This window comes from Eublepharis macularius, chromosome 8 (genome assembly GCF_028583425.1).
Source record: "Eublepharis macularius isolate TG4126 chromosome 8, MPM_Emac_v1.0, whole genome shotgun sequence".
In the NCBI taxonomy this organism is placed as follows: domain Eukaryota; kingdom Metazoa; phylum Chordata; class Lepidosauria; order Squamata; family Eublepharidae; genus Eublepharis; species Eublepharis macularius.
Window position 1 is genome coordinate 141,238,351 of NC_072797.1, and position 27,641 is coordinate 141,265,991.

A 27,641-nucleotide genomic window follows, 5' to 3' on the forward strand; every position below is an offset into this window, starting at 1 on the left:
AATTATAGTCGGGAGTATGTGTGCCAGAAGCTAGTGCCCGGCAGATCAAGCAAGGGAAACTGGGTGGCAGTAAACTCTAGGCTGGGAATTTGGATGAGAAGTACCGGGACGGCGGGGGGGGAGGGCGGGCGGGGGGCGGCTATACCTTGGCGTATTGTTCCAGGAGTACTGCTGCGTCACCAAACTTTCTTTTCTCAATACATTTCCCTAAACAAAAAGGAGAACATTTGATGTAAGTGCAAAGGTAAAGAGATCGTGTGGTTTGAGGAGCCGAGTTCTGCCTGCGCACCACTTGACTGTATCAAGAGCTCTGTCTTCCACCTTGTACGTAAGCCCCTATCCATCATGAAGAAACTGTCCCTAAGGCTAGATCAAGTTAACAGGAGGGAATTTCATTCATCTTGACAGAAAACAACACATTGCTGCACATTAACGTGAGCTGTAACCATCTTCTCCCTATCTGAGCATATAAATTCGTCACCATGGCAACTGATGCTCTTTGCATAGGGTTATGCAAACCGAACTCACTATCTAGATTACATTTGCATCACCAATTCTGGCTCTACAATTCACGCTTTGAAAGAACTTGGGGGAAGAGGGGTGGAGATCTGACAAAAATTAAGAGCAGGGAAGGAAGAACAAAAACGAAGAGGGAAGGAAGAACAGGCATGGAGACTCAGCACAGACAGGTCACAGGAAAAATTCAATTTAACTTAATTTATTAGATTTGTATTCCACCCTCCCCACGACAGCAGGCTCAGGGCGGATCACAATTTACACACAAAGTTAAAATTACATCAGATAGTTCATACCACTTAAGACCATAAATTAAAAACATCCGAAGATTAAAATACAGATGAGGCTGCATCTGCATGTCTCCGTGGGACAGCGAGGCAATTGGATTCTCCTGACAATCCAGTTGCCAGTAATTGCTACACAGCACAACAACAGGAACAGCCAACAACTGTGGATGTTGCCGCCCTCTCTAAAATCAAAACAAGCATTTTCATGCTTACTTTTGGCCTCCAAACCTTCCGACTCACCAAGTCGACACTGCCCACAACAGGGTTCTGCTCATTCAGGCCGGCAGCAGACAGAAGCGGTATATTCAGGGGGCTCGCACAAAACTCAGCAGGATGCCAATTTTCTGCTCTGGATAAAACTGAACCCATTTAATGTAGCGTAACCTTGTCCTGAAATTCCCCCAGGTTTCAAGAGCAGCTTGCTATGGGGCATGGAGTATTTAAATATTTCCTGTTTTTGTACATTTGCAGTGACCATTTTGAGGGAGGGGAAGGAGTGAGTTGTAAAGTAGTAAAGAGAAAACAAATGAGCGGCAGATTCTTGGATGCGACAGTGATGCAAAAGGAGAGGCTTACTGAACACACAGCTCAGAAGACACGAGTCAGACTCTTGGCCTGTCAAGGGCAGTGTTGCCTGCTCAGACTGGCAGCAGCCCTTCAGGGCCTGACGGAGACAGCTTCCACATCAACTGTTCCCCGATCCTTTTAACTGGAGGTGCTACACATTGAGCCTGGGACCTACCGGACTCAAAGCAGCTGCTTTCCCACTGAGCTGTGGCCCCTCCCCGTCCTGAGAAAGGGATGCTCACCTGCTAGGTTCCTTGCCAGACCAGCCAGCTGATCTTCTGTGTAATGAAGCGCAGCTGCCGTACAGAGGGCCTGCTTCCAGTTCCCACTGATCAGATAGGCACCCAGCGCTTTCTGAAACGCACCGCAGCGGAAGAAGATCAGCCCCGCTTCTTCAGGGAGGTGCTTCTCGATCAAATACTCTCCGTAGGCATCACTGAGGGTCTGTGAGATGGAGTCACAAACAAAGTAAAACTGAGACGAGAAGAGAGGTATTTGCGACTTTTATCTGACCCAAGGATCATGAAACTGTGAGTGATTCCGCACATGTTGGATAATGCGCTTCCAATCCTCTTTATAGATCAGTTGGAATTGATTTTTTTGTGTGCGGAACAAAAAACCCACCTCAAACGACTGATAAAGTGCATTGAAAGTGCATTATCCAATGAGTGCGGAATCAGCCTAAGACAGATGATTGCTTAGCAGAGCAAGACTGGTTTGTCTGTCAAGGAACCACAGTTTGTTTGTCCTGCACATTGCAAGAGGTTTCTGGGAAACGTTCCAAAGTACATGCAGACATACGCCAGGCTTGCTGGGCATCATCGATACACTTAGCAAACGTTCAACATGACCGTACAGCTGCACACAGAGGGGGGAGATGAGCAGCTCTTTCAGGAGAATTCGTCTGCCGTTCTTGGTTTAGAACATCTGCGCCCTGCGCTCTCAGCCATGCTGCTTCCTGAGCTTCTCACTGAGGAACCCTTCACACACGTCCTCTTTGGAAACCAGACTCTGTGATCTGAGACCCTGTAAAAGCAGATCCAATTTTTTTAAAAAAAAATCACACATGCTTCACCCACCTTGTACTCCTGAGTGTCCGGCAGGTACAGCTTCAGGGCTTCCTTATATAAACTCTGGTCCTTCACCAAGTTCAGGAACTCTGGGAAATGCTCCGCCCCTGACGAGGCAAACAAAGACACTTCCTTGTGAGGACGAGTAAACGGAACGCGGCATGCATGAGAACAAGCTGCCCTGGACTAGGTTCCGGCGGGATCGAATCGGGTGACATCATACAGTCTTTGTCGTTAAGGAGTCCAGGAACAAGCATTTCAGTTTGTGGTCAACCAAAACAACTTTTTAACCATTTGGAAACCAACACAAAGTATTTCAATCCTCAAACCAGCTTGTAGGGGAAGGTGAGGGAGGGAAGGAATAATCTCATTAAACTATGTGTCCGGTATCTAAAGGGGCCAAAAAACCCCCACCATGATAACACCAAGGATGACCCATGGGCGCCTGCCATAGTTTTGGTGTTTAACTCATCAAAATCCATGCAATTTAAGAGAATCAATGCAATTTAAGAGAGTTTAACTGGGGCTGGACAGCATGTTATTTTTCTTAGGTTTATCTTCCTTCATTTGACTGCAGGGCCTTCTCTGCTGTGGGGCCCATGCTATGGATTTCCCTTTCCCCTGAAGAGATCGCTTTACCCTGTCCCTCTCTTATTTATAGCTTGTACCAGCATTATTTTGCAAAGACTTTTTCTGGCTTTGGCTGTATGTGTCAGTACCATTTTTAAAGCATTATTGTTGTTGTTGTGTGTTTTAAAATATAGCTTAAGGAAGATTATGCAAGTCATTTTGAGGACAAAGAGGAGAGAAAGGCATCTACATTTATTTTCCTAGAGGTACAGGTGACAAGTTTAGCCACTATGGATAAATTAACACACTATATTTAGAGGAGGGAAAGTGACCAAAGTTGAATATGTCTAAAAGGAGATGGAAAGGGTCTAAAATTAAAGGAAATTCGCTTCAACAGTTCAGCTGCTATCTGCACTGTAAATATTATGTGAGGATCAAGACCGCAAGAAGGGTCTAGCCATAGAAAGAAGTAATGCTGATGCCCTGCTGCCCTCTCGCTCCTCCCAAAGTAAAAAAGGCTGCCTTATGTGGCACAGTGTACCCGGGAAACAGGATTGCCAGCCATGCGCTGGCCACCAGTGGGATGAGAGGGGAGGAGTGGGAACAGAGGGAAATGATGTTGCGCCAACGGCAAGAAGCACTTCTGTTGAACACCAGAAGTGACAACATCTTGCTGGCATGATGTCAACATGACCCTCTAGGATTTGGCCAAAAGTTTGTAAGAAAATCTCACATCGGTGTCACGCCAGCGACATGATGTCACTTTCAGGAATTAGCCAGAAGTGATGCTGCACTGTTGGTATGGTGCCACTTTTAAAAACATTTCCCCCCTGGCAGCTGGAGCCAAGGACCCATCTTACTGAAAACACGGACTACTATGCCTTTATATTTGAGGAACACGGGGGGGAAAAAACCTGTATGAAATATTTTGCAACAAGTGAAATATTTCTAAGAACTTCATAGCATGAAGACTTTTCTGTAACAATCTACAGCAATAAAGAGGATGATAAGCCCCCTGTAGACACGTATCGTCATTTGTCAAGGACATGTTTATTGTTTACATGTGACAAATTCATATAAAAGAAGTGACGTCCCCCAGTTTGCAAGATCTAAGCAAGTCTGTTAATGATAGGATGTTTTGGAGATCTTTCATTCAAAGAGTCGCCATAAGTCAGAGGCAACTTGACGGCACGCACGCACGAACGCACATGTGTGCGCGCATGCACACACACTAGTGCATAACTACTAGTGCATCAGGTGGGTTGGATCCAGTGATCCACCAATGGAAGGTGCTGACAGCTGTAGATCTTCCCCTGTTTCCCATTCCCCCAGCAAGAGTCCCTTCCAGTTGATTCCCAAGGTTGCAGGATCTGCATGGACTGATATGGAGTGTGGGCTGTCAAATCACCCTCCTGCAACTTGCATCAGTGGAGACTGCGCATGCAGAAGACAGAACCAACGTGCCCAATTCCACCTCTTCAGCACAAGCCCGTCAGCTGCACATCTGTTAGTCTGCATGGGTCCCGTGGCCCGTAACATCCTTCCCAGTGCTGGAAAGAACTGCTGGATGTGTGTGGAGGGGGGGAGGGTCTGTACTCATTGCACCAACAGAATCTTGCAGGATCCAATCCGGTACATCTTATAATTCTCATGTATACTGGGGCCAGTGTTTTCAGCACTGTGAAAGTATCCAAGCCAGCTAATAAGTTCTTAAAGGCAAATACTGACTCTCAAGTCAAAACAACAAGCTTTTTTTTGCTTGTTTACTACAAAACGGATGGGTTGAAATTTCAACTCCTCCCCACCACTTCTCAGAGGGCAAAAACTAAGATCTACGTGCTTAGGCAGCACCTTGCAGCTTTCTCTCTCCAGCCTTCAATATATTCCTTTGAACAAAACTAAGACATTCATACCTTTTAATTTGACACATATGTCAAATCTGCTAATACCGAGTTAAGAACTTCATGTTACTAAATCAGCAAAATAAGTTTCAGTTTGATAAGAAAAGTAAGTCTTGTATATATTTGGATCCCCTCCCTTCAAAAAAGGAGATCTCCATCCCACCCTTACCCCAAGGGAAAAAAATGTTTCATCAAAGTTTCTGGAAAATGTATATCTCTACGTACCACATTTACTGAGGTGACCAAGAGCCTTCGGGTATCTCTTTAAATGTTTGTCTATACAGTATCTCTGGTAATTACTTTCCATTTTCTTTAGTTGGTTTAAAAATGGGAGATATTCCTTAGGATCCTGCGGAAAACAAAGAAGGAAGGTATGGAGTAAAAATTCGACATTTGGGAAAAGACTGAGCCATAGTTGCCATGGTGTCAAAGAAAAGAGGAATAGCCATTTGCTTACACCCTTTACCAATGAAAGTTAGCTCAATCACGATGACGCTACAAGACGATCCCTTATATGAGGACATTGCATAACCTCACCAACAAGATCAGGTGGGTCAGCACAGTCAATCACATTAAAAAACAGTAGGGGGCAAATGAAGTCAAGGACAGGGACGACAAAATCGGAAAATCGCACCTAGGAACAGCAGAAGGCAGGAGAACAAAACAGCACCGGACAACACTGAAATAATGTGAGAGTTTGAGGATGGGAACTTTTTTTTCAGATTCGCTGAATGTGTAGCTTTCCAAGGGAATAATCTGCAAAGCCATTTTACCATCCCAAACATACTTTCTTGGAAGTCCCAGTGAAACCTACAGGATTTACTTCCAAGTACAGTATTGCTTAATTCTCTGCTAAATTCCTCAGAGAAAAATTCCCAAGCTTCTCTGAGGCACAAGAAAAACAGGGTTTCTCACCTGTAACTGTTGATCGTTGAGTCTCTTCTGTGCAGACACACATTGGGACTGCGCAGGTGCAGGCCGGCCGCGGAAAAGATTTTTCTAGCTTTTAGAGATGTGAAGGGGACGTTCGGATCCACCGCGCATGCGTGCCGGTGTTCCTGCCAATTTTGAATGCATATATATCCGAACGTCCCCGGCATTCCCTCAGTTCACCTGAGCCACCGGAGAAATTCAATTAACCAAACACTCACAGTGGGGCAGGTGGGAGGGAATGTGTGTCTGCACAGAAGAGACTCGACGATCAACAGTTACAGGTGAGAAACCCTGTTTATCGTCTTCGTCCTTCTGAGCAGCCCCACATGGGGAGAGTAACTAGCATCTCACCAATGGGGGCGGGTGTGAGTGTCTACTTGAACAAAGACTGCAGGACAGCCGTGCCAACAGCTGATTCACGCCGTGCATGCACGTCCACAGAATAATGTTTGATGAAAGTGTCCGCCATGGACCATGTCGCAGCCTGGCAGACGTCCCGGAGTGGCACTCCTCGCAGGAAGGCAGCAGAAGCAGCTTGCGCTCGAGTGGAATGAGCGGTAACCAACAAGGGACACTGGACTCCAGAATGCTGATAGCAAAGTTTAATCGTAGACACAATCCAGCGAGAGATGGACTGGGCAGAGGCAGGTGAGCCCTTTCGAGGGCCAGAGTAACATAAAAACAGGGCAGGAGACTTCCTGAAACACTTGGTGCGATGCAAATAAAACAATAAAGCACGTTTTACATCCAAAGTGTGCAGTGCCCGTTCCCCTGGGGATGAGGGTGTTGGAAAAAAGGAAGGGAGGAACACCTTTTGCTGTAAGTGAAATTTGGAGACCACCTTGGGCAGAAATGCCATGCTAGTGTGGAGCATGACCATACCAGGGAAAAACTGCAGGAAGGGAGGGTCACACCGCAGGGCAGACAGCTCCCCAACACGTCAAGAGGACGTGACCGCCACCAGAAAGGCCACCTTTTGTGTGAGCAAAGGCAGGGGACAAGTGGACAGAGGCTCAAAGGGCCGGAGCATTAGTTGGGAGAGAACCAGGGACAGACTCCATTGAGGAATGGGAGGGGCCCTAGGAGGGAAGGTCTTGAACAGGCCCTTCAGGAACTGCTTGGAAAGCCAGTGGGTAAAAACGGTCTTTCCATCAATCTGCTCATGGAAAGCAGAGATTGCAGCCATGTGGACTTTAACGCTCGAGAAGGCTAGACCCTGCGAGCACAAATACAGGAGGTAGTCGAGAATCAGAGGCAAAGGGCAATCAAAAGGAGAGACCTCTTTTGGGGCCAACCAGCGGGAAAAACGTGACCACTTCCTCTGGTAGGACAGCCTGGTAGACGGCTTCTGGGCATTTAGAATGACCTTAAGGACCTCCGAGGAGAGGCCTACTCCGGGGCGCACAGGAGCCAGGCAGCCAGACTCAGGACTGCCACGTTGTGGTGCCTGACCCCGTCCCTGACTAATAGGTCCGGGGCCGGCGGCAGCGCCAGGCAGCGCCCCCGTGAAAGGGAGAGCAAGAGAGGGAACCAATCCTGGCGAGGCCATTGTGGGGCAATTAGGATACAGTGGGCGCTGAAGGCCCTGACCCTGGAGAGGACCTTGTGCAGGAGCGGAAAGGGCGGGAAGGCATAAAAGAGCCCCGGGGACCAGGGTATCTGAAAAGCATCCCCTAGGGAGTGACGGCCAATCCCGGCCCGGGAGCAGAACAGCGGGGCCTGCTTGTTGTGGGCCGTGGCGAAGAGGTCGATCACCGGTGTACCCCATTTGTGGAAAACCTGGTTGAGGTAAGCCCTGTTGAGGGACCACTCGTGCTGAGGTAGAAACACCCTGCTCAATGTGTCTGCCGCGGTGTTGAGCTCCCCGGCAATGTGAATGGCCCTGGGAAGGACGTTGTTGACCATGGCCCACGTCCAGAGAGTCGTTGCTTCCCTGCAGAGCTTGAGCGAGACCGTTCCTCCCTGCTTGTTGAGGTAATAGCAGGCCGTGGTATTGTCTGACAGGACCTGAACCCTCCTGTTCCGAATGGCATCTGCAAAACAAGCAAGGGAGTAACGGATCGCTCTAAGCTCCAAGAGGTTGATGTGCATGGCTGCCTCAGTTGGGGACCAGATACCTTGGGCAGAGAGCCGCCCACAGCGCCCTCCCCATCCCAAGTTGGAGGCGTCAGTAAAGACAGTGACCTCTGCCAAGAAGGGGCCGAAAGGGCATCCCTTGGACAGGTTTTCAGGGACAGTCCACCAGGTCAGAGAGCGCTGCACCACCCTGGGGATGGAGAATCTCTGGTGCTGGCCCATAGTGAGGGGGTTATACCTCTGGACAAACCAGTTTTGCAGAGGCCTCATATGCAGGCGTGCAAAGAAAACCACCCCTGTGGAGGAGGCCATAAGGCCTAGCAAAGTCTGGATTAAAAGGGCAGTTTGATACCGGTTGTGCAAAAAATGACGGGCTAAAGAGGAAAGCCTGGTCAAGCGATCCGGGGGCAGGTAGGCCCTGCCCTGCAGAGAATCGAAGTGAACCCCAATAAACCTAATGGCTGTGCCCGGAGTCAGGACAGACTTATCCCCATTAACCACCAAGCCCAACCTAGCCAGCACAGATAAAGTGAGGGCAATATGGGCCTGGAGGGAGTCAGCTGAGGGTCCCACCAGGAGCCAGTCATCCAGGTACGGGTAGATAAAGCAACCGCTGGACCGTAGGTATGCCACCACGGTGGCCATGCACTTCGTGAAAACCCTGGGCGCAGAGGCCAGCCCAAAGGGCAACACCGTATATTCATACACAGAACCCCCATAGACAAACCGCAGGTATTTCCTGTGGCCCTCGAAGATGGAAATGTGGAAGTAGGCGTCTTTCAAGTCTAGAATGGCTAACCAGACGCCCACCTCCAGGAGCTCTATGACCCGTGCCAGGGTCAGCATCCGAAACTTCTCAACCTTCAAATACCCGTTGAGGCCCCTAAGGTCCAATATGGGCCGAGAACCTCCATCCTTCTTATCCACAAGGAAGTATCATGAGTAGAATCCCCAAGGGGAAGTAGCAACATTGACCACCCGGACAGCACCTTTGTTAACCAACTCCACAACATTATTGAACAACACAACATCACAACATGGAGAATAACGGGGAGGGAGAGAAAGGGGAGGTGCATCGGTAAACATCAATTTGTAACCATGGGCCACAATAGACAGGACCCAAGTGTCAGAGGTAACAAGTTGCCAACAGTGTTATCAGAACTGCTTTTTATTATAAGGGGGAAATTAGCTTTAGCAGTCTGTAACTAAAATTAGCGCGGATCTGACCTATATATACCGAGGTCCCGATTCCAGACACTCTAGTGAAAAAGAGGCAGACTACAAATAGGTTCAAACACGTGTATTTTCTAATGGTGTGGCGTAAGCCTGAGCTTGCACATACATACAAGAAAGCATACAAGGTCTAAGAAATACAGAGTCAGAAATATAGAGACTTTCGCATTAGCAGGTTCCCAACGATGGTAGAGGGAATACTCACTTATCCTGAAGCGAAGCAGAGACACAACAGCGAGGTGGCCCAATGCCAGCAATGGAACCACGGACGGACAGCAAGGGGTTCTGGATAGGAATGGCCTAAGCACTGAGTGGTCTGAGAGACCAGCTTAAATACCCCAAAATGTACCCTGGGGCTGGTGCTGTACTTGGTGGTTCTCACAGTTTAAAACAAAGACTCTAATGGGCTACTGAATGGCTTGGATGGGCCACTTTGGTAATCTGATTGTGATAAGTGACACCTCAGGAAGAGGGGACAAAAGAGGGAGGGGGAAATCCGAGTGGGCTGAATGGATGTTCCAGCGGACAGGGCTTGTCCTGATGTCATCAGCTCTGGAATGCGGAGGTTTCTTTGAGATGCAGTCTCTAAGTGCTTGGGATGGTCGGCACTTAGTTCCTTCTCCGGGGCGGCTCCTAAGATATGCAGAGCGGGGCGAGGTACTCTCGCTGCAGACGTGGTGTGCCCGCTTCGCCGAAATGGCTTCCCAAAGCAGTCTTCTTCCCTGGGTCTTCTGGCTGCCTGAGAACATGGATGCCGGCTGGGCATAGCTGGGGCTGGTTTGCAGGCTGCCCGGTAGCGAGGGCAAGCTCGGCGACCGGCTCGCGGGAGGCTCCAGGCGGGAACTGACCAGGGAGCGCCTAGCCAGGCTCGCTGGAGGTTTCCCCGGCAGGCGCCCGGCTGCTAGCAACGGCTTGGGCCCCTATGAGGCAGGCTTCCATGGAGGCAGGGGGAACAGCACGTAAAACACAGTTCAAAGCAGGGAACAGGCACGGTCCATGGCAGATGGCACTGCAGGCACAGGGCACACTTGTAATAAAGTCCAAACACACACAGGGAAGTCCAGATATAGGTCTGGGCAGGGCTGCCCAGGAAGAGAGTCCTTTGTGCAGTTATCCAGACATGGAGTCAGGGAACTACACAGTCTATTGCAGCAGCAAGGTAATTAACACGCAGGCAGGAAACTGACACGTGTATTAGAGCACACATGTGCAAAGCAGTCTTTGGTGCAGCAGTAAAACAGCAACGCAGGAAACTTTAATACAGTTCATGGCAGGCCTTAAAGCAGGAGAGGGGGCCTACTTGGCAACAACAGGGCAAAAAAGGCTGAAGCCTGTCGAAGAACCAGGCAGAAGAGGGAGTGTCCTCAGAGGCCAACTGGGGAGCGTTCAGGCTTAGTCAGAAGACCGAGGGCTTCTGCACAGAGGTCGAAGGCTTAGGTGAGGAGGGCTGTTGCCTGCCCTTGGACCGGCCGGAGCGCCTGGAAGAATGACGCTGCTGGGTAGAATAGGACCGCTGGCCATAGAACTGGCCCGAGAAGAATCGCCCTTGACGCTGCTGGTAAGGCTGGTAAAGGGTCTGGTAGGATCGGAACCAACCATAACGATACCGCGGACCCGACGGCGGACCTGAGGGGGCGACTCCCAGGGACTTTGCTGTCTGCTGATTTTTCTTCATCAGGGAAAGGGATTCATCCGTCTTCTCCGAGAAGAGCTGGGGCCCCTCGAATGGGAAATCCTCCACTTTCGCCTTCTTCTCTGGCGGCAGGGCCGTGGACCGAAGCCATGCGTGCCGATGCAGGACCACCGAAGTCACCATCGTGCACGCCGCAGAGTCGGCAGCGTCCTTGCCCGCTGTCATCTGCTGTTTTGACAGCCGTATGGCCTCAGCTTGAAGGGCCTTCACCAAGTGGCGGCGATCCTCGGGGAGATCGGAAAGGTAAGAGGACAGCCGTTTCCATAGGAACAAATTGTAGGATCCCATTATGGCCTGGAAGTTGGCAATACGGAATCCCAAGGACACGGACGAGTAGAGTTTCCTGCCCATGCCATCCAGCTTCCTGCCTTCTCGGTCTGCCGGGGCCGACGAGGAACCAGAACGGAACCGAGCCTGACCTTCCTCAGCCACGATGGAAAAGGGCTTAGGGTGAGTGAAGAGGTACGGGCAGTCGTCCTGTTTCAGACAGTAGTACCTCTCAACCTTTTTTGTTGTTGCCGGCAGGGACGCCGGAGTCTGCCAGATCGCAAGAGCGTTGTCTACGAAATCCTCCACGGGGGGAAACGCCAACGATGCGGGGGACCCAGAATACAGCGCCTCTAGCAGCTTGCTTTTCGGCTTGGAGGTCATGGAGGAAACGTCAATCTCCAGAGCGGCAGCCATTCTCACCATCTGCTCGGAGAACACTCTGTAGTCGTCGTTCGGGGACGACGAACGGAGTTCACCCACGGTGTCATCCGGGGAAGGGTCAGAAGGACCATCCGAAGAACACTCCGACGGTGAGGCCAGACCCTCCTCATCCTCGGAATCCGAAAATTCCGGCGATGTCTGCGTCGGAACCGAAGTCCGGCGATCGCCCGGAGCCGATGGATGAGCCACAGGAACTGAAGGGTGGAGAAGGATATCTGCCGGAGGAGCAGACGCAGGGAGCCCGACCGGCTGAGTCGGAACGGAAGGCTGCGGAATCGAAGCGCGCTGCAGGAAGGGCGCGGACTGCTGAAACCAGGCCACGAAATCCTGCCAGGAGGCCATGTTCCCAACTCCCGGGACAGGCTGACAAGGAGGCAGAGGAGCAGGCATTGGGGCAGGCCAGTGAAACGGTGTCGGAACCGACGAGGTAGACGGCATCGGAACGGAGGCCTCCGAAGGTGCCGGGGCGGACGGCAGGGAGCGCTCGAAGGGTTGGAACGGCTACGAGAAAGACGGGAATGGCAGGAATTCCTCCGGAACCGATGGAGGAGGTGTGCAGGGAGGCGACGGGGTGTGGAGACTCACCACATCGTCGGGTATCAGGACCGGTTCGGCCGGAGTACCAGGTCGCACAGTCGGAGCCGGGGATGGTGCACGGCCCTTGGCTTTTGACTTAGCCTTGGCCTTTTTCGGCGGGGGCTCCGAAGCAGCCTCTGTAGCCGAAGCTTTGCAGGAGGACCTTGGCTTGGACGAGGAACGCTTCTTGGCCTTCCGGCTCGATGGACAATCCCCGGAACCGGAGTCAGACCAGGCCTCTGGAACGGGTTGCCCCGTCGGTTCCGATTGAAGTGGCTCTGGCGACTTACGAGACGGCGCCGGTGAAGGAGCGGCGGAGCGGGGCCTATCTCCCGATGAGTCCGATGGCTTGGGGGGAGAAGGTTGGCATCCCACAAGAAGGCACGGAGCCTGGCCTTCCGATCACCCCTTGCCTTCGGAGTGAAGGACATACAAATAGAACAACGCTCCACGACATGCCCCTCGCCCAGGCAGATGAGGCAGAGCTCATGGCCGTCCGAGTGTGTCATTTTAGTGCCGCATTTCAGACACTTCTTAAACAAAGACGTCTGAGACATATTGAACGGTACCTCCCGACGACTGACAGGGGAAAGATACCGACCAGAACTCCGAAGAGAGACTGAGAGACGAAGAGACAAATACGCTAGAGAAGAACCTTTTCGAACGGCGGCGAAAAAGGAACTGAGGGAATGCCGGGGACGTTCGGATATATATGCATTCAAAATCGGCGGGAACACCGGCGCGCATGCGCAGTGGATCCGAACGTCCCCTTCACATCTCTAAAGCTAGAAAAATCTTTTCCGCGGCCGGCCTGCGCCTGCGCAGTCCCAATGTGGGGCTGCACAGAAGGACGAAGACGATCGGGTATTAAGTCTGTGGTGCAAGCGTGTTCCACAGCACAGCACCTGCTCATTCTCATCACCTTCTCATCCAGATACAGTTTTTAAGAATTCCACAGAAGGGCCAGTCTGGAATACTGATGGGTGCTGAGTGAGTGGTGCTGGTAATGGAGGCTCGTCATTTGCATTCTGACAATTTTCTTTCAACACCTCGATCAGCCCATTAATGAGAGGTGAGCTATTGTTGAGAAAAGATCCACAAGGTAAAAACTTACCTTTTGAGACTTCTCAGCTACCATGACAACTAAATCAAAGTCGTACGTCCCCAGAGAATGATCGTACAATTCACCAACATCCACCAGGTACAACAGGTACTTCAACGCCTCTTCCACACTGGTGAATCCACCATTTGCAGGCGCCCGCTCTGTAGTTTTAAATTAAAATCTTTTACAAAACAGACTTTGCTTGCAAAAACAACCATGCATTAAAACACACACACACACACACCTATAGGAAGCAAAAGGAAACCTTTCACGGAAATACACATTCTTGCTTAATTAAAAAACGAGCACCCACCCAACTGAGTCACTTAAAATAATGTTACGAAAAAGGCAATGTGCGGGTGCTTCGGCCTGCGGAAATGGCAGAAGAAGAAAAGCTGAATTTCTAGAAGTGATGTGGGGGTTTTCTATCCAAATTTAAACAAATAATTTAAAAAATGTTAACAAGAGACGGCAAACACACCATGTACAAACCTGGACCACGTACAAACACTGGGGTTTGTCCATACTGTGCATCCCACATATAGCCCATCTAACATAACTGATGATAAGCAGGCTTATCCAGTGGTGTACTGGTTAGAGTAGATGGGTTCAAGTTTGCAGTAGGCATGACGCTTAATCTTAGGACAGTCATTCTCTCTCAGCCTAACCTACCACACAGGGTTGTTTGTTGTTGTAAAGATAAAACAGGGGAAGGAAGCACCACGTAAGCTTCTTGGAGAGAGGGATGGATGAATCTGCAATAAATAGTGGATGCACACTAAAAGGTGTAATACAAAGCCCCCTCCTTAAAATATGACTAATTGATCTTATATACTAATAGCCAAGTGGCCCTGATTTGTGGATACTTAAATCCAGAGACTGGAGTGATGAGTCTGCATTTGCTTTCATTAAACAAAGACTTGTAAATATTGAGATGCAAGAACTTAGGAGCCGCAGCTCTGGTAGATGTTCCCCTCTGAGATGGGGGATTTCGTCTAATGGTTCTTTGGCAGAGTATTTTTCTGGTTTGACTTCCCCTCACCTTCGGAGAGCATTTATGTTAGCGTGCTTTAACGTTCTTCCTTCTGTGGTACTCCATGGGAGGTTTAAGAAAATTCCTTACTCCACAAGGTATTGTTCCTGTGGCTCGAGGGATGTAGAAAGTACTGAACGTGTTCTCCTGTACTGCTTATTGTATTATGATATCCGCGCCATTTATCTAGAACCGTTGCTTCAAAATCATGAAGGTCAATCGGACAACAGCAAGACACGCCTTTTACTATCCCGCACATAACCCTGGGATCATGGAGTCTGTGGCTAAATTTCTTCGTTGTGCATCGAAGAGCAGCAGAATGGTTTAAGTGATGGGGCAAGGGATTTTTTTTGTCTCTGTGCTGACTGTGCATATGTATGTCCTATTATGCCAATAAAGGTATTCGATTCGATTCGAGTCATGAGTGGATGATAATAACAACAACAACAGGTGGGCGGGGCTGAGAGAGCTCCAGAGAGCTGTGACTAGCCCAAGGTCACCCAGCTGGTTTCAAGTGGAGGAGTGGGGAATCAAACCCGGCTCTCCAGATTAGAGTCCCACACTCTTAACCACTACACCAAACTGGCTCTCAAACTGGATAAGACAGACCTTCCAGCACACTAAAAAGTGCCCCAGGTTTGCAGAAAAATCTAAAACCTTAAAAAAAAAATTGGAGGGTAACTCCAAAATGATAAAGGGTACACCTTTAGCTTTAACCAGATGCCCTCAGTGGCTGTTGCTAGGCAACCATAACAGTTTTACCAGCATTCCAGGCTCGGTTTCTGTCAGTAAAAGGCAGGGGGAGGGGGGAGGGTCACTTTCAAGGTTGTTTTGACCTTTGACGGAGGACTCATTGGGACCAAGCCTGGAAGCAACCACTGGGTGACTTGATACCACATTACTTGCATGACTCAACCAAGCTTGGTTGCTTGCCACTGTTCAACAGCAGCACCCTCAAAAGCCAGTGTAGTGCAGTGGTAGGTTTGAATCACCACTCTGATGTGGAAGCTCATTGGGACACTCTGAAGCCTAACCTACGTCTCAGGATTGATGTGAGGATAATATAGAAGCAAGAAGAATGATGTAAGCTGCTTTGGGTCCTTACTGGGGAGAAAGGCAGGGTATAAATGAAGCAAATTAATAAATACAGATGAAGATGGGGGGCAGATAAAGGATAAGTTGTTTAGTGGATTTGAAAGAGAGAAGGAGGTAGAGAAAGGTGAACATATGGAGGCTGCCATGAAGAGGTAAAGAAGAGGATACAAGGGAAAGTGAAATTCACACAGCAAGTCCTTGTAGGTTCCCCCATCATGCCACCGGGCCTGGCTCAGCTGGCTCCACGCAAATGGACCACAGGGGAGAGGCTGCTGGGGGGGGGGGGGGAGGAAAAGAAAGGTGGGCGGGAAGGAGAGAAGGAAGCAGGAGAGCCAGTTTGGTGTAGTGGTTAAGAGTGTGGGACTCTAATCTGGAGAGGCGAGTTTGATTCCCCACTCCTCCACTTGAAGCCAGCTGGGTGACTTTGGGTCAGTCACAGCTCTCTCAGAGCTCTCTCAGCCCCACCCACCTCACGGTGTTTTGTTGTGGGGATAATAACAACATACTTTGTAAACCGCTCTGAGTGGGTGTTAAGTCATCCTGAAGGGTGGTATATAAATCGAATGTTGTTGTTGTTGTTATTATTACTATCATAATAAAAGAGGGAGAGGCTATGGGGGCAGGAAAGGGAAAGAGGACACGGTGAGAGAGGGGAAATTAGATGCCTCCCCGCAAGTCTCTGAGGACCCCCCACTTGTTCTATCCTAATACTGTACCTCGAAGCTCACGAATCCTCTGCAGAGCAATTTCCAATTCCGGAGGGCTCTTTTTCACATGTGAGGTCAGTATGGATAAACAGTATCTAGAGAAGCCAGAAAGAAAATAAAGGTTTAAAACACAGTGTATATTGGTGCTTTTTCCATTTCTCTCAGGACAAAGATCCTACTTGAGATAGGTTTGCCACTGAAATTTCATCCAAAGCAAAAATTCAAAGCAAATTTGGGAATTCTACAGTGGCTCAAAATTATGTCATCTTAAGGATAGTTTTGTCAAAATGATCAACAAGGAAGCATAAAAATAGTCAGATGTGGGAATTCTCAAGAGAAACAGCCAAAGAATTTCAAAAGAAGCCAGTATTGTTGTAATAAGATGAACAAAATTGCTTGGGGTGATAGATTTAAACATCCTGCTATATTGTTTCTAGATCCCACCTGAAGCAACATTTGAACGGAGTATTTCTTTGCAGGCAAAAACATCCAAAGAACGTCAAGAAAACCCAAAGGATTTTAATATGATCAGCAAAAACAGTTGCAAACAAAGTTGCCCCCTCTCAAATACATGGACTAGTTATGACAGCAGCAACCATTTCCTCTTTTTAAGAGGAGTAAAGGCCCATGAGGAAGGAAGATCAAAATGGTTTCTGGCCCTTTCTCCAAATCGACACGATCACCAAAATACAAAACGCCAAGCAGAGAAGCTGGCTTAACTCCCTAGGACCAATGCGACGTAGTGGTTAGGGTATGACTAGGATCTATTATAAATGATCAGGGCTGGAATCTCCACACTGCCCTGAATGCATGGCCTTGAGTGAGTGAGTGAGTGAGTGAGTGTGTGGCCGGCCAGCCGGCCGGCCAGCACCCCACCCCCCACCCCCACCCCCACCCCCACCCCCACCCACTCACTCACTCACTCACTCACTCACTCACTCACTCACTCAGCCTTTCCTACCTTGCAGTGTTGTTATGAGGGGGAAAAAGGGGGAAGGGAGAACCTTATATATCACTCTGAGCTCCTTGGAGAAACAGCAGGATTAAAATGCACAGATATCTAGAAGAACCCTCCCTTTGCCACCACAATAGCAAAAGCCTTCATTAAGGAACAGGATACGCAAGGTAGTGAGGACTGAGAGTTCTCCAATCCCCCCGTTGTCCCCCATTCACCACAGATGTCGTTGTCCCAAAGGAGCAAACAATAGCTTTTCGGCCCTGAGAAAGGAGGCAGGGAATGTGCCTCCTCCTCCTCCTCTTCCTCCACCATCCCAAATGCTGTATTTTGTTCTGCCCCCACCAACTCCCCAGGGGGAAGGTGTTGGGAGGAAGGGAAAAACTTCAGAGATGCACTGCTGCCTTCATTGGGGGAAATCTAAGGGCCCCAGCCATTAAGAGTCAAGCCTGCTCCTACCTCTTGACAAGACAGAACCTTTATTGGCATAACCGTAACAGTGTCGAAAACAGGTGGAGCCTGTTAATTGTTAAACATTCTAAACACACTTCTTCTCTTGTCTACACGGTAAAGGAAGTTTGCCACCAATTCAGTGGCTCCTCTCTCTTATCTGAGGTACCATTTCGTGGTCACATAACGGCATGCTGGGAATGGACTGTAATACACACAGAGAGTGTACAGCAATTCGTATGTTTCGTACTTAGAAGCATTGACGTTCTCCATGGCTGTTCTCATTGTATCACAGATGATGTTGACTTTTTTACAATCGGAACGAAGCTGCTCGGGGGCGCTGCTGGGCTCTAGAGGTGGGTACATAGTCTTCGTGATGTCTTCTTCTCTGAGAAGGAACACATAAAAACAAAGCAGACGGGTCTCAGTAAATCCGTAATTCCAATGTACAAAAAATATAAGAATGCCCTCAAAATACTAAAAAAAAAAAGGAACAGGAAAGACAGCATCCATAGAAGAGCAAAAATGACAGAGACTGGATTCAGAAGTCTTGCTTCTTGAGAACCTCTGCTTGCTGGCTTTCTGTACATGGGGAAGCAGTGTGCTGTAGTGGTTAGAGCAGCGTTTCCCAACCAAGATTCCAAATAGCTCTCAAAGTATCATGGCTAGTTGTACTGTGTCTGTACTGAGGATCTTCTACATTACACCTTATTTTGTCCCATGTATGCAGAGGTTAGAGCTAAATTTCTTGCTAACTTGTTAGTGGGGCGTAACTTTACCTCTGCTATTGACAAATTAGGTTTTTTGTTATCTGATACTGATTCACTTGTCACTAGCAGAGTATCCCTGTTCGCCTTAGCTGCAAAAAAGATTAGGGCCAAGATTGTTTCCTCAGAAACCTAACTTTTCTCATAACTATCTGGTATTTATTAAGGTCCCATTTTAATTGTATTTTATTTTTATTATTTTAATAACTGTATTTTATGCTTGTAAGACAGATTTCTATTTTTACTGTTTTTAACTTTGTATTGTGACGGCCTTTGGCCATATACAATTAAACCTACTACTACTATTGTGTCTGTGTACCTTTTGTATTGTTACAGAGCACTGACAATACAAGTGACAATCATTTAGTAATAACTGAATTGTACTCCCTGACATCAACTTTTTCTGTCTTGTAAACATTTTCATAGGTGAAGGTTCCTCCACAGAAACATTGGGCTTGAGTGATGGATTATGACCTGGGAGACACAGGTTCGATTCCTTGCTCTGCCTTGAAAGCCTGCTGGGTGACCGTGGGCCAGTGACACACTCAGCCTAACCCACCTCACAGGGTTGTTGTGAGGAAAAAATGGAGGAGAGGAGAATGATGTAAGCCACTTTGGGTCCCCATTGGGGTAAAAAGCAGGATATCAATGAAGAAAAATGAAATAAGAAATAGCTGCTTGGAGATCTGTAGCCCACAAGAGAAGTGACAACATCTCCCCCTCCACTCAGACTGCTGACATCCACTGCCAAGGGTGCTCAGCAGGTGTTTGTGGCAGAGAGGCAATGTGCCTGCACTTGGTGTACTGCTGCCTCTAAAGCCTTTAAAAAACAAGCCCTACCACAAAGCCAAGCAATACTCACTTCAACTCTGTGAGAAACAGGTTGATATAATTCACGGACTCTATCTGTTTGATGAATGTTTCCACGTTGTCCAGGAAAACCTAGAACAAAAACCAACGCTGTTTAACTTGACACCAGCATAATATGTAGGCTTAATGCGCAAAAGAAGCGAAATGCCAATTTCAGACTGAAATGGGGTTTTAACAACCAGTTTGGAAAAGCAAGGCATAATAGCGCAACAGAGCAACTCTTCTGCAACCTGGTTGGAGAGCAACAGTTTCCTCCAGTCAGACTGCAGGACCGCATGGCACAGACATAACCAGGGCTTTTTTTGAGCGGGAACGTGGTGGAACAGAGTTCCGGAACCTCTTGAAAATGGTCACATGGCTGGTGGCCCCGCCCCCTGATCTCCAGACAGAGGGGAGTTGAGATTGTCTGAGTGGTGCGGAGGGCAATCTCAACTCCTCTGTCTGGAGATCAGGGGGCGGGGCCACCGGCCATGTGACCATTTTCTCTGAGGGCAACCCACTGAGTTCCACCACCTCTTTTCCCAGAAAAAAAGCCCTGGGCCCCATCTTTCCTAACCATGTTTAAGAGACTGAGAACATCCTGAAGTGCCCCTCCCAGGCGGCAAAAATATTGTCCCCGTTTGATAACTGCGCTTCTTGATGCCCAGGACAAGCTTTTTCTATGCCCCTTCCCTAGAACCAGCATCAGAGTGAATTAAGAATGGCTGCAGATGTTTGGGGGTAACTGCTGCTTGAAACATATTCTCATTATTCAAGCAGTTCTGGTGCTGTCTCTAAAACAACACAATCCTGCCTGTGGGGGTGGAATTCTTATTCAACAAGAAGACAGGCTTCCATGGATGAAACAACGCCACTGCTCTCAATCTACCATAATCCAGATTAGGGTCTTTTCTGTATACTACATTTATTCCTAATTTTTTTAGCAGCTGATCCCCAAGCATTGGAACAAGTTTGGGCACGGTTCTTCCATACGTCTTCCCTCCTTTGGCATTTTTAAAGCTGTGGAGTTGGTTTATTTTGTCCTGCATGTGCCTTAAATAATCAGGATTTTCAAGGGAGGGGGCTATTGTCATCATCAGTGAGCTCACAGCACACACACACGCTTTATTTTTTGCCCATGCTTATAACGCTGTATTGATTTTTTAAGGGCTGTTTTTTTTTTTAAAGATAGAAAATGAACACATGGGGAAGTCTTTGCATAGGAAAGCCAAAAAGGAGAATAGCTTCACCACAAATACCTAAGTTTCCCCCACCACAGCCCAAACTGGAGAGCCCCACCTGAGCTGACCCAGAGCTAGGAAGTGGAGGCAGGCACCAACCTTTGTTGCGACAGAGCCTGGAGAAGCAGAGGCGATGTGCTTTTCAAACCATGCGGTTTTTTCTGGTGCCAGAAGTAGCCAACCTCTAGGGTCCCCAGGGCTTTTGCATTTTTAAAAAAGTCATTACTTTCACCTACCATTGTAACAATACAAGCAGCAGATCCTCTGAATTCCCAGCTTTCATTTTTTTTAAAAAAGTAAGTCTCCAGCCCCTTCCCTTACAAAGATATATGGAAAAAGGTAATCTCCATAACGGAAGAGGCTAGACACTTTTCTTTTTAATGAAATCTGAGAATTCAGAGAATCTGTTGCATGAATTGTTTAGGGGTGTGCATGTCGGTTTCCTGGTTTGGAAAAAAAAACCAAATCGGGTCCGATTCATAAAGATTCAGTATTTCTGAATCGGGGGCAGTATGATGGCCCCGATTCAGAAATACCGAATCAAAGCTTCCCAAAGCAATTCGGATCACTTTGGGAAGCTTCAAGGCTTTTTTAAAGGGCTCCCTCCCACCACCACCCCATTTACCTGGGACATCCTGGTGGTGGCAGCATGGGCAGTGCGGGCGGTGGAGGCGCCAGCTGCGGCCTTCCTTGCCGCCCTGCTGGCTGCAGCAGCGGCAGAGGCACCGGCTGCGGCCTTCTCCGCCACCCAGCTGGCCACTGCGGAGGCGGAAGTGGTGGTGCGGGCAGCGGAGGCGCTGGCTGCGGCCTTCCCTGCTGCCCTGCTGGCCGTGGCGGCACGGGTGGCGGAGGAGCCAATTCCGGCCTTCCTTGCGCCCTTCTGGCAGCTGCGGCGGCGGAGGCACCTGCTCCGGCCTTCCCCACCACCCAGCTGGCCGCTGTGGAGACGGAGGAAGTGGCGTGGGTGGCAGAGGAGCTGGCTCCTGCCTTCAGGAGAGGTAAGTGGGGTTGGGGAAAGGGGGGCTCAGGGGGGTGGAGGGCCTCACTTTGGTATGCTCCAAATCATTACAAAGCATACTGAAGCGATTCGATAACCCAAGCAATTCCGATAACCCACATCAGAAGCGTTTTTGGGTTATTCCAAATCTTTTTCCTGCTTCGGGTAAACCCGAAGCGGGAAAACCAAATATTTCCCTGGTGCACACCCCTAGTATTGTTACAAAAGTAGGTTGATATTAACACTGCAGAAATTATTTTTAAAAGACAAAACAAAACAAGAAGGGAGGAAAGGAAGGAGTGGGGGAGGAGTGGTTCAATGATGATGAACATCCAATCATCAAAAAGTGGGTTGGAGGCGGATGAGAGTGGGTGGGACAAAAAACCTAAAAGAAACATTATGAACAAGAAAAAAACCAACTCAAAATCAGCTTCCAGAAAAAGACTGAGGTAAAAGGGGTCTCCACAAAACTGGAAATAAATCAGGAGAAAACAAAAAAATCCAAATCAAAACCTCCATGTGGAAATCAGAGGCAGGGCCGGCACCACCATTGAGGTGGTGAGGCGGGTGCTGGGGCGCCGGAGGGGGTGCCGTGGGTGGAGGCGCGTGCCACGGAGATGGCGTGGCTGGCCAGCCCCGAGCTGCCACTGCCGCCACCGCCACACCCCCCGGCTGGGCACAGCAGCCGCAGGCCAGGCATGGCAGACGGCCAGGCTGGCGTGTGGAGCGTGGGAAGCCTCCACGCACTGCCCCAGCCACCCACTGGCCAATGGGCCCGGCTTTGCTGTGTGATGTCATCACATGATGTCATCACGCAGTCCAGGGATGCACACGCACACACTGCGCCAGAAACCCTGGCGCCGGTGGTGATCAGAGGTTAAATTGAAGCAGTGTGAGGTCAAAAACAATTGAAAAAAACTTGTGCAGAAAAGCCCTTGTATAGTGTGTCACAAGCACCCAACAGGGATTAGAAATACATGCAGAGACAATAATGATAGACTACCTAACCATGTGTGCTTTTGTGTATATAATTCTGATGAAAATTAGTGGTTTAATTTTTCATGTTTTCTGTAAACCTAACACGTAAAAGGTTAAATGAGACTTAAGAGAATCATCACCGAGTAGTTTGGACCCACCTTTAAAAAAAGGCTTTTGCCTGCACAGGCCTGACCTAGATTCCACCCCTGGGGTTGGGTGCTATGGTTCAATGGCACGTCTCCAATTCCTTCCTGCTCTTGGATGGCTGAATGTGTTTTATGGTGTCAGGAAGCAGGCAGAGAGCCAGCGAGGAGGCACAGCGGAGTTGCCATCCTCTTGGAGGGGCCTGGAGGTCTCCTGGATTTACAATTTATCTCCAGACTGCAGAGATCAATTTCCCTGGAGGAAATGGCAGCTCCAGAGGGTAGACTCTATGCCATCACATACCTGCTGAACTCCCTCCCCTCCACAAACACTGCCCTCCCCAAGGACTGCTCCCAAATCTCCAGGAGTTTCCCAAAGCAAAGTTGGCAACCCTAAGCTGCAGTGGTGCCACACTGCCTGGCTAGCTGCCCTGACTAAGCCTCTAAGCAAGCTAATACTTCTCTTCTCATTGACTATCTTAAAAAAGGTATGTTTTACTGTTCTACCCTGAATTTCTTAAAAATAACTGGACATTTATTTTTTAATAACTATTAATATATGATATGATTGTTTGTGTCCAGGTTGTACCCATGTCATTGCATCACGGACACCAGGAGAACTGGGGCTTACGAGCGTCTGTGCGAAATCCCTGCTCCCCACAAGATGTTCTGTGAATAAACACCAACAGTTTTCCTCTAACTTGCCTTTGGATTGTGGTCATAAAGGAGATTTAGATTGATTCGCAGCTTCCTCATACATTCAAAAGCTTCTTTAAACTGAATCCTGTATGGATGGGCAGATCAGAGTGAGTCAGTCCTGTTACATTCATAGGAGGAGGAAAAATGCATCACACATGCCACCTTGGACACATTTCAGAGGGGGCGGGAGATGGGATATATTTTAACTAATTCAAATATAGTTACACGCATATATTTCCAAATGACTTACAACGGGGTCTCCAGACCTGCTGAGTTCATGAGCATTTCTGGAATTTTGAGAAAGGGTAGTTGGCACCACCATAAAATGGCTGCCATCAGAGGCAGGAACAAACAGGAAATGGCCGTTGTGGGGTGCAATCATAAAGTGCTGGGATGTTCTAAGTCAAGTGTTGGAAGCAGCTGTTGCCAAATGGGTGCTCTGTGCAGACTGAAAACAAGAGAGCATCTGGGATCTTTTGAAGCACCTCCTGCTTCAGACAAGAGGATGGAAACTAGGATTGGCATATTGAGAATATGGAAGTGGGCACTACAACACACATTGGTAGGCACCATGGAGCCCGTGAGTGCCACAGTGTGGACCACCTCTTTACACCTAGGGAAGTCAAAACGTCTGGCTTACCTGTCCAGCCATTTCCGAACTTGGGCCAAGACAAGAGCCCGATGATGAATCGTTTCCAAGTTTCCTCTTGGTACCTAGAGAAAGAGCCCAAGAAGACTGCCCATCCTTGCCTCTGAGAAGATCAAATATGAGTGACGCGGCGAAGGGCCAGCTAAGTACAGCCCTCCATTGGGTGTCCCTGCTGCAGACACTGGAAATCAGTGGCTCAGAGCCCAATCTTGTATTTTGTATTGAGTTAGTGTAAGCAGGGCTTTTTTTCAGGGGGAACGCAGTGGAATGGAGTTCTGGAACCTCTTGAAAATGGTCACATGGCTGGTGGCCCCACCCCCTGATCTCCAGACAGAGGGGAGTTGAGATTGCCCTGCGCGCCGCTTGGCGGCACGGAGGGCAATCTCAACTCCCCTCTGTCTGGAGATCAGGGGGCGGGGCCACCAGCCATGTGACCATTTTCTCTGAGGGAAACCCACTGAGTTCCACCTCCTCTTTTCCCAGAAAAAAGCCCTGCGTGTAAGTGATTGATGAGATTTCAGTTTTCTTATCTGCTTCACTGGAGGGGCAGGAAATAAACATAATAAAGAACCACCGAACACGGAGTTTCCCAGATTTCTCAACGCTTTCTGAACCGTCACAGAGACACTGTTCGTTATTTATACCCTTTAGGAGCATGACTAAGGGACAGACTATTTGTATGGTATGCTAGCTGGTTCTCCTGACCTTTGATTGAGACAGTCAGATGCAAGGCACAAGGGAACTCACTTCCCAAGTGTGTAGTGTCCTGATTCAGATCAGGGCCACAGTGCAGTGGGAGGGGTTCAGCCCCCCCCCCCATTTCCCTGACCCAAAATGACGGGCGGAGGAGGGTTGCACACACATTCCATCAGTACACACGAAGCCACCTAACTGGACACATCCCCCCCCCCGGTAGCTAGTTCAGGATTGGAACAGAGCACAGGGAGGGTGGGAGGCTGAAGCCCCCTTCCCCCTGTGCTGTGGTCCCAGTCCTGTGCACTTGGGAAATTAGCTCAATCACACTTGATATCCAACTGTCTCCGTTCATCAGGTTGGAGGAATCTCAACGCTACACATTACACATAACAAGTAGTTGACCCTGAGGGGGGACAAATCCAGAGCAGCCCACATTCCACCTGCTCTCGGTTTAGAAACAGCGCCGTCAGCAATCTGTACATGCAGGACCTGCATTTTGAGCGGTAGGGGTTGGAATGTCTGGAAGATGCCGGCTCAAAATCCCTGCTCTGCCATGGAAGCGGGCTGGGTGACCTTGAGCCAGTCACACACTTAGCATAATGTGCCTTGTGGGACTGTTATGAGGGTCAAATAGAGGCAAGGAGGAAGATGTATGCTGCTTTGAGCTCTCTGGAGGAAGGATGGGATAAAAACTGTTAATACATTGCCAAAAACTATATATGGAATGCAAATTCTCACTGCAAGAACACGACAAACTTCAGTGCTACCAGGGCTTTTTTTCAGGGGGAACGCGGGGGAACAGAGTTCCGGAACCTCTTGAAAATGGTCACATGGCTGGTGGCCCCGCCCCCTGATCTCCAGACAGAGGGGAGTTGAGATTGACCTCCGCGCCGCTCCGCTGGAGCAGCACGGAGGGCGATCTAAACACCCCTCTGTCTGGAGATCAGGGGGCGGGGCCACTGGCCATGTGACCATTTTCTCCGAGGGCAACCCACTGAGTTCCACCACCTCTTTTCCCAGAAAAGAAAGCCCTGAGTGCTACCCTGTATGAAAACTTCCACTCCACTGAAATTGTCATGTCAAGGAGAAGGATGCAACCTAATCCTCTCCTACATGCTAGCTTTCTATACAGAGGGAATGCTACAAAAATGTGGTGTATTCACATGTGGTGCAGTCCAACAAGAGCTATACCACATGATTCTCCTACCCACATAAGCCCAGCTTCCTAGTCCCATGCAACAAATATCACAACGTTGGAACAAGCTGTTTTGGGCTATAAGAACAGACAGACAGCCCTCACCTGCAATATTAGCTTGGTATCCTGTGGCACAGTCGTGACTATCCGGGATCCTCTCTCTATCTTGCGCAGGGTCTCGCTGTCAGGGACGGATGCACTGCCCAAAGCTGCTTGCAGAGCTGGAGATATCACAGCCAGCAGAGTAAAAGTTCAGTTGCCTCTTGGCCCAATTTTTGTAGGAATAGGAGTGCCTAATAAGAGGGCACTGGGTGCACACAATACCCCCAAACACTTGGACTACAATATATTACAATCTACAAGAGAGAGGTTGCATATGGAAAGGAAATCCCCACCCCACAGGCCCCCCTTTTTCTTTTGTGCCTCCTAATTACATGTTTTCCACCTCTACACACCTGCACGAGCGTTTTCCTCTGCCTTTCCCGTTGCCTGAGCCCTAGCTTTTTAAAATGCTTCTGTGTGTTTTGAGGTATCTGCACGTGCGCAGATATTATGAATTTGTTCAGGTGTATGTGAGGGGTAAACCAAATACATTGAGAGCTAGTATGGTGTAGCGGGAGATCCCAGGTTCTAACCTTCACTCTGCCATGGAAGCTTGCTGGGTGACCTTGGACCTGTCACATTCTCTCTACCTATCCTACCTCAAAGGGTTGTTGTGAGGGTAAAATGTAGGACAGGGGAATGATGTCAGTTGCTCTGGGTCCTCATTAAAGAGAACGGCAGGGTATTAATTAAGTAAATAAAATACATCTCCACTTTTTACAGTACTGCAAATGTGAAGGAGATGTTCTCTCCCCATATTGTGGGGTTTTCAATCTGCATGGCACCTCCTAACACTATTAGATACACGATACCCACGACAGAACATTCTACACTGATATGTGTGTTATGTGTTGTCCAGTTGCCTCTAACCTATGGCGATCCTATGAATGAGCGGCTGCTTCCGCACACGTTGGATAATCCACTTTCAATACTCTTTAGTGAACATTTGAAACTGATTTTCCATGTGTGGTACAAAAAATCCACTTCAAAAGGATTGCGAAAGTGCATTGAAAGTGGATTATTCAATATGTGTGGAAATGGCCAAAGACTTCCAAAATGTTCTCTCATTAGAAGACGTGCTCAGATCTTGCAAACTGGAGGAGGTGGCTTCTACACATGTACGTGACTTGTAAACTGATAAGTGATGGTATTAAACATTCTGTACATTAACTTAGAGACTGACGGTGCAGTTCAATAGCTGAAACGAAAAAAGTTTTGTCCTATAAACTGCCTGGATGGGAAACCACCCATATGGGGAATCATATAGTATGAGCCCTACTGAAAAAAGGCAGTGTAGAATGAACGGATAAGCTCTTTACTGATACTGGTCTTCTCAGCAAATCTAAACTCTGTTAGGTCCAAGTGTACTAACTGAAAACACTTGCTTTTACAAGACAGCAGGGTTATGAAACTGTTTTTTCAACCAAATCCTATTCTACCAGTACTCACTGGAGATTCGGTTAAGAATCTTGGGCTCTTGTATACCCCAATCCCATCACTTTACCGCAGAGGAAAAAGAAGTCTCATCCAGAAACCACCACATGTATTTGAACACACTATGGGCCAAACTACACAAGCGACAAATGACACAGGTTGGACACTTGTCAGCTTCCCTCAAGTTTTGATGGGAAATGTAGGCAGCTTGGCGGAATGTTGGACAAGTGACAGTTGAAAAGTCCATTGGACAGCAGTCAGAGAGCGAAGCTGCGAGACCAGGACGCCTACATTTCCCATCAAAACTTGAGGGAGGCTGACAAGTGTCCAACCTTTGTCAGGCATCACTTGTAGCTTGGTCCTATGTCCTTGATTTCCAGATAGAATGATAGTTTTGGTGATAGCATCAGGGTACG

General features: G+C 48.7%; 1 protein-coding gene across 1 annotated transcript in view; it reads right to left on the reverse strand.

The window, feature by feature from the left end:
- ELP1 (elongator acetyltransferase complex subunit 1) overlaps positions 1–27,641 on the reverse strand; it is a 73,805-nt gene that overhangs the window by 15,498 nt on the left and 30,666 nt on the right. The window contains exons 19-29 of the mRNA XM_054986398.1: positions 25,795–25,910; positions 23,790–23,863; positions 23,156–23,234; positions 19,105–19,184; positions 17,726–17,863; positions 16,080–16,165; positions 13,248–13,396; positions 5,137–5,260; positions 2,450–2,547; positions 1,613–1,814; positions 146–207 (exon numbers count right to left, since the gene is read on the reverse strand). Coding sequence (XP_054842373.1) covers positions 146–207; positions 1,613–1,814; positions 2,450–2,547; positions 5,137–5,260; positions 13,248–13,396; positions 16,080–16,165; positions 17,726–17,863; positions 19,105–19,184; positions 23,156–23,234; positions 23,790–23,863; positions 25,795–25,910 — 1,208 coding nt within the window. The remainder of the gene's footprint in view (positions 1–145; positions 208–1,612; positions 1,815–2,449; positions 2,548–5,136; positions 5,261–13,247; positions 13,397–16,079; positions 16,166–17,725; positions 17,864–19,104; positions 19,185–23,155; positions 23,235–23,789; positions 23,864–25,794; positions 25,911–27,641) is intronic.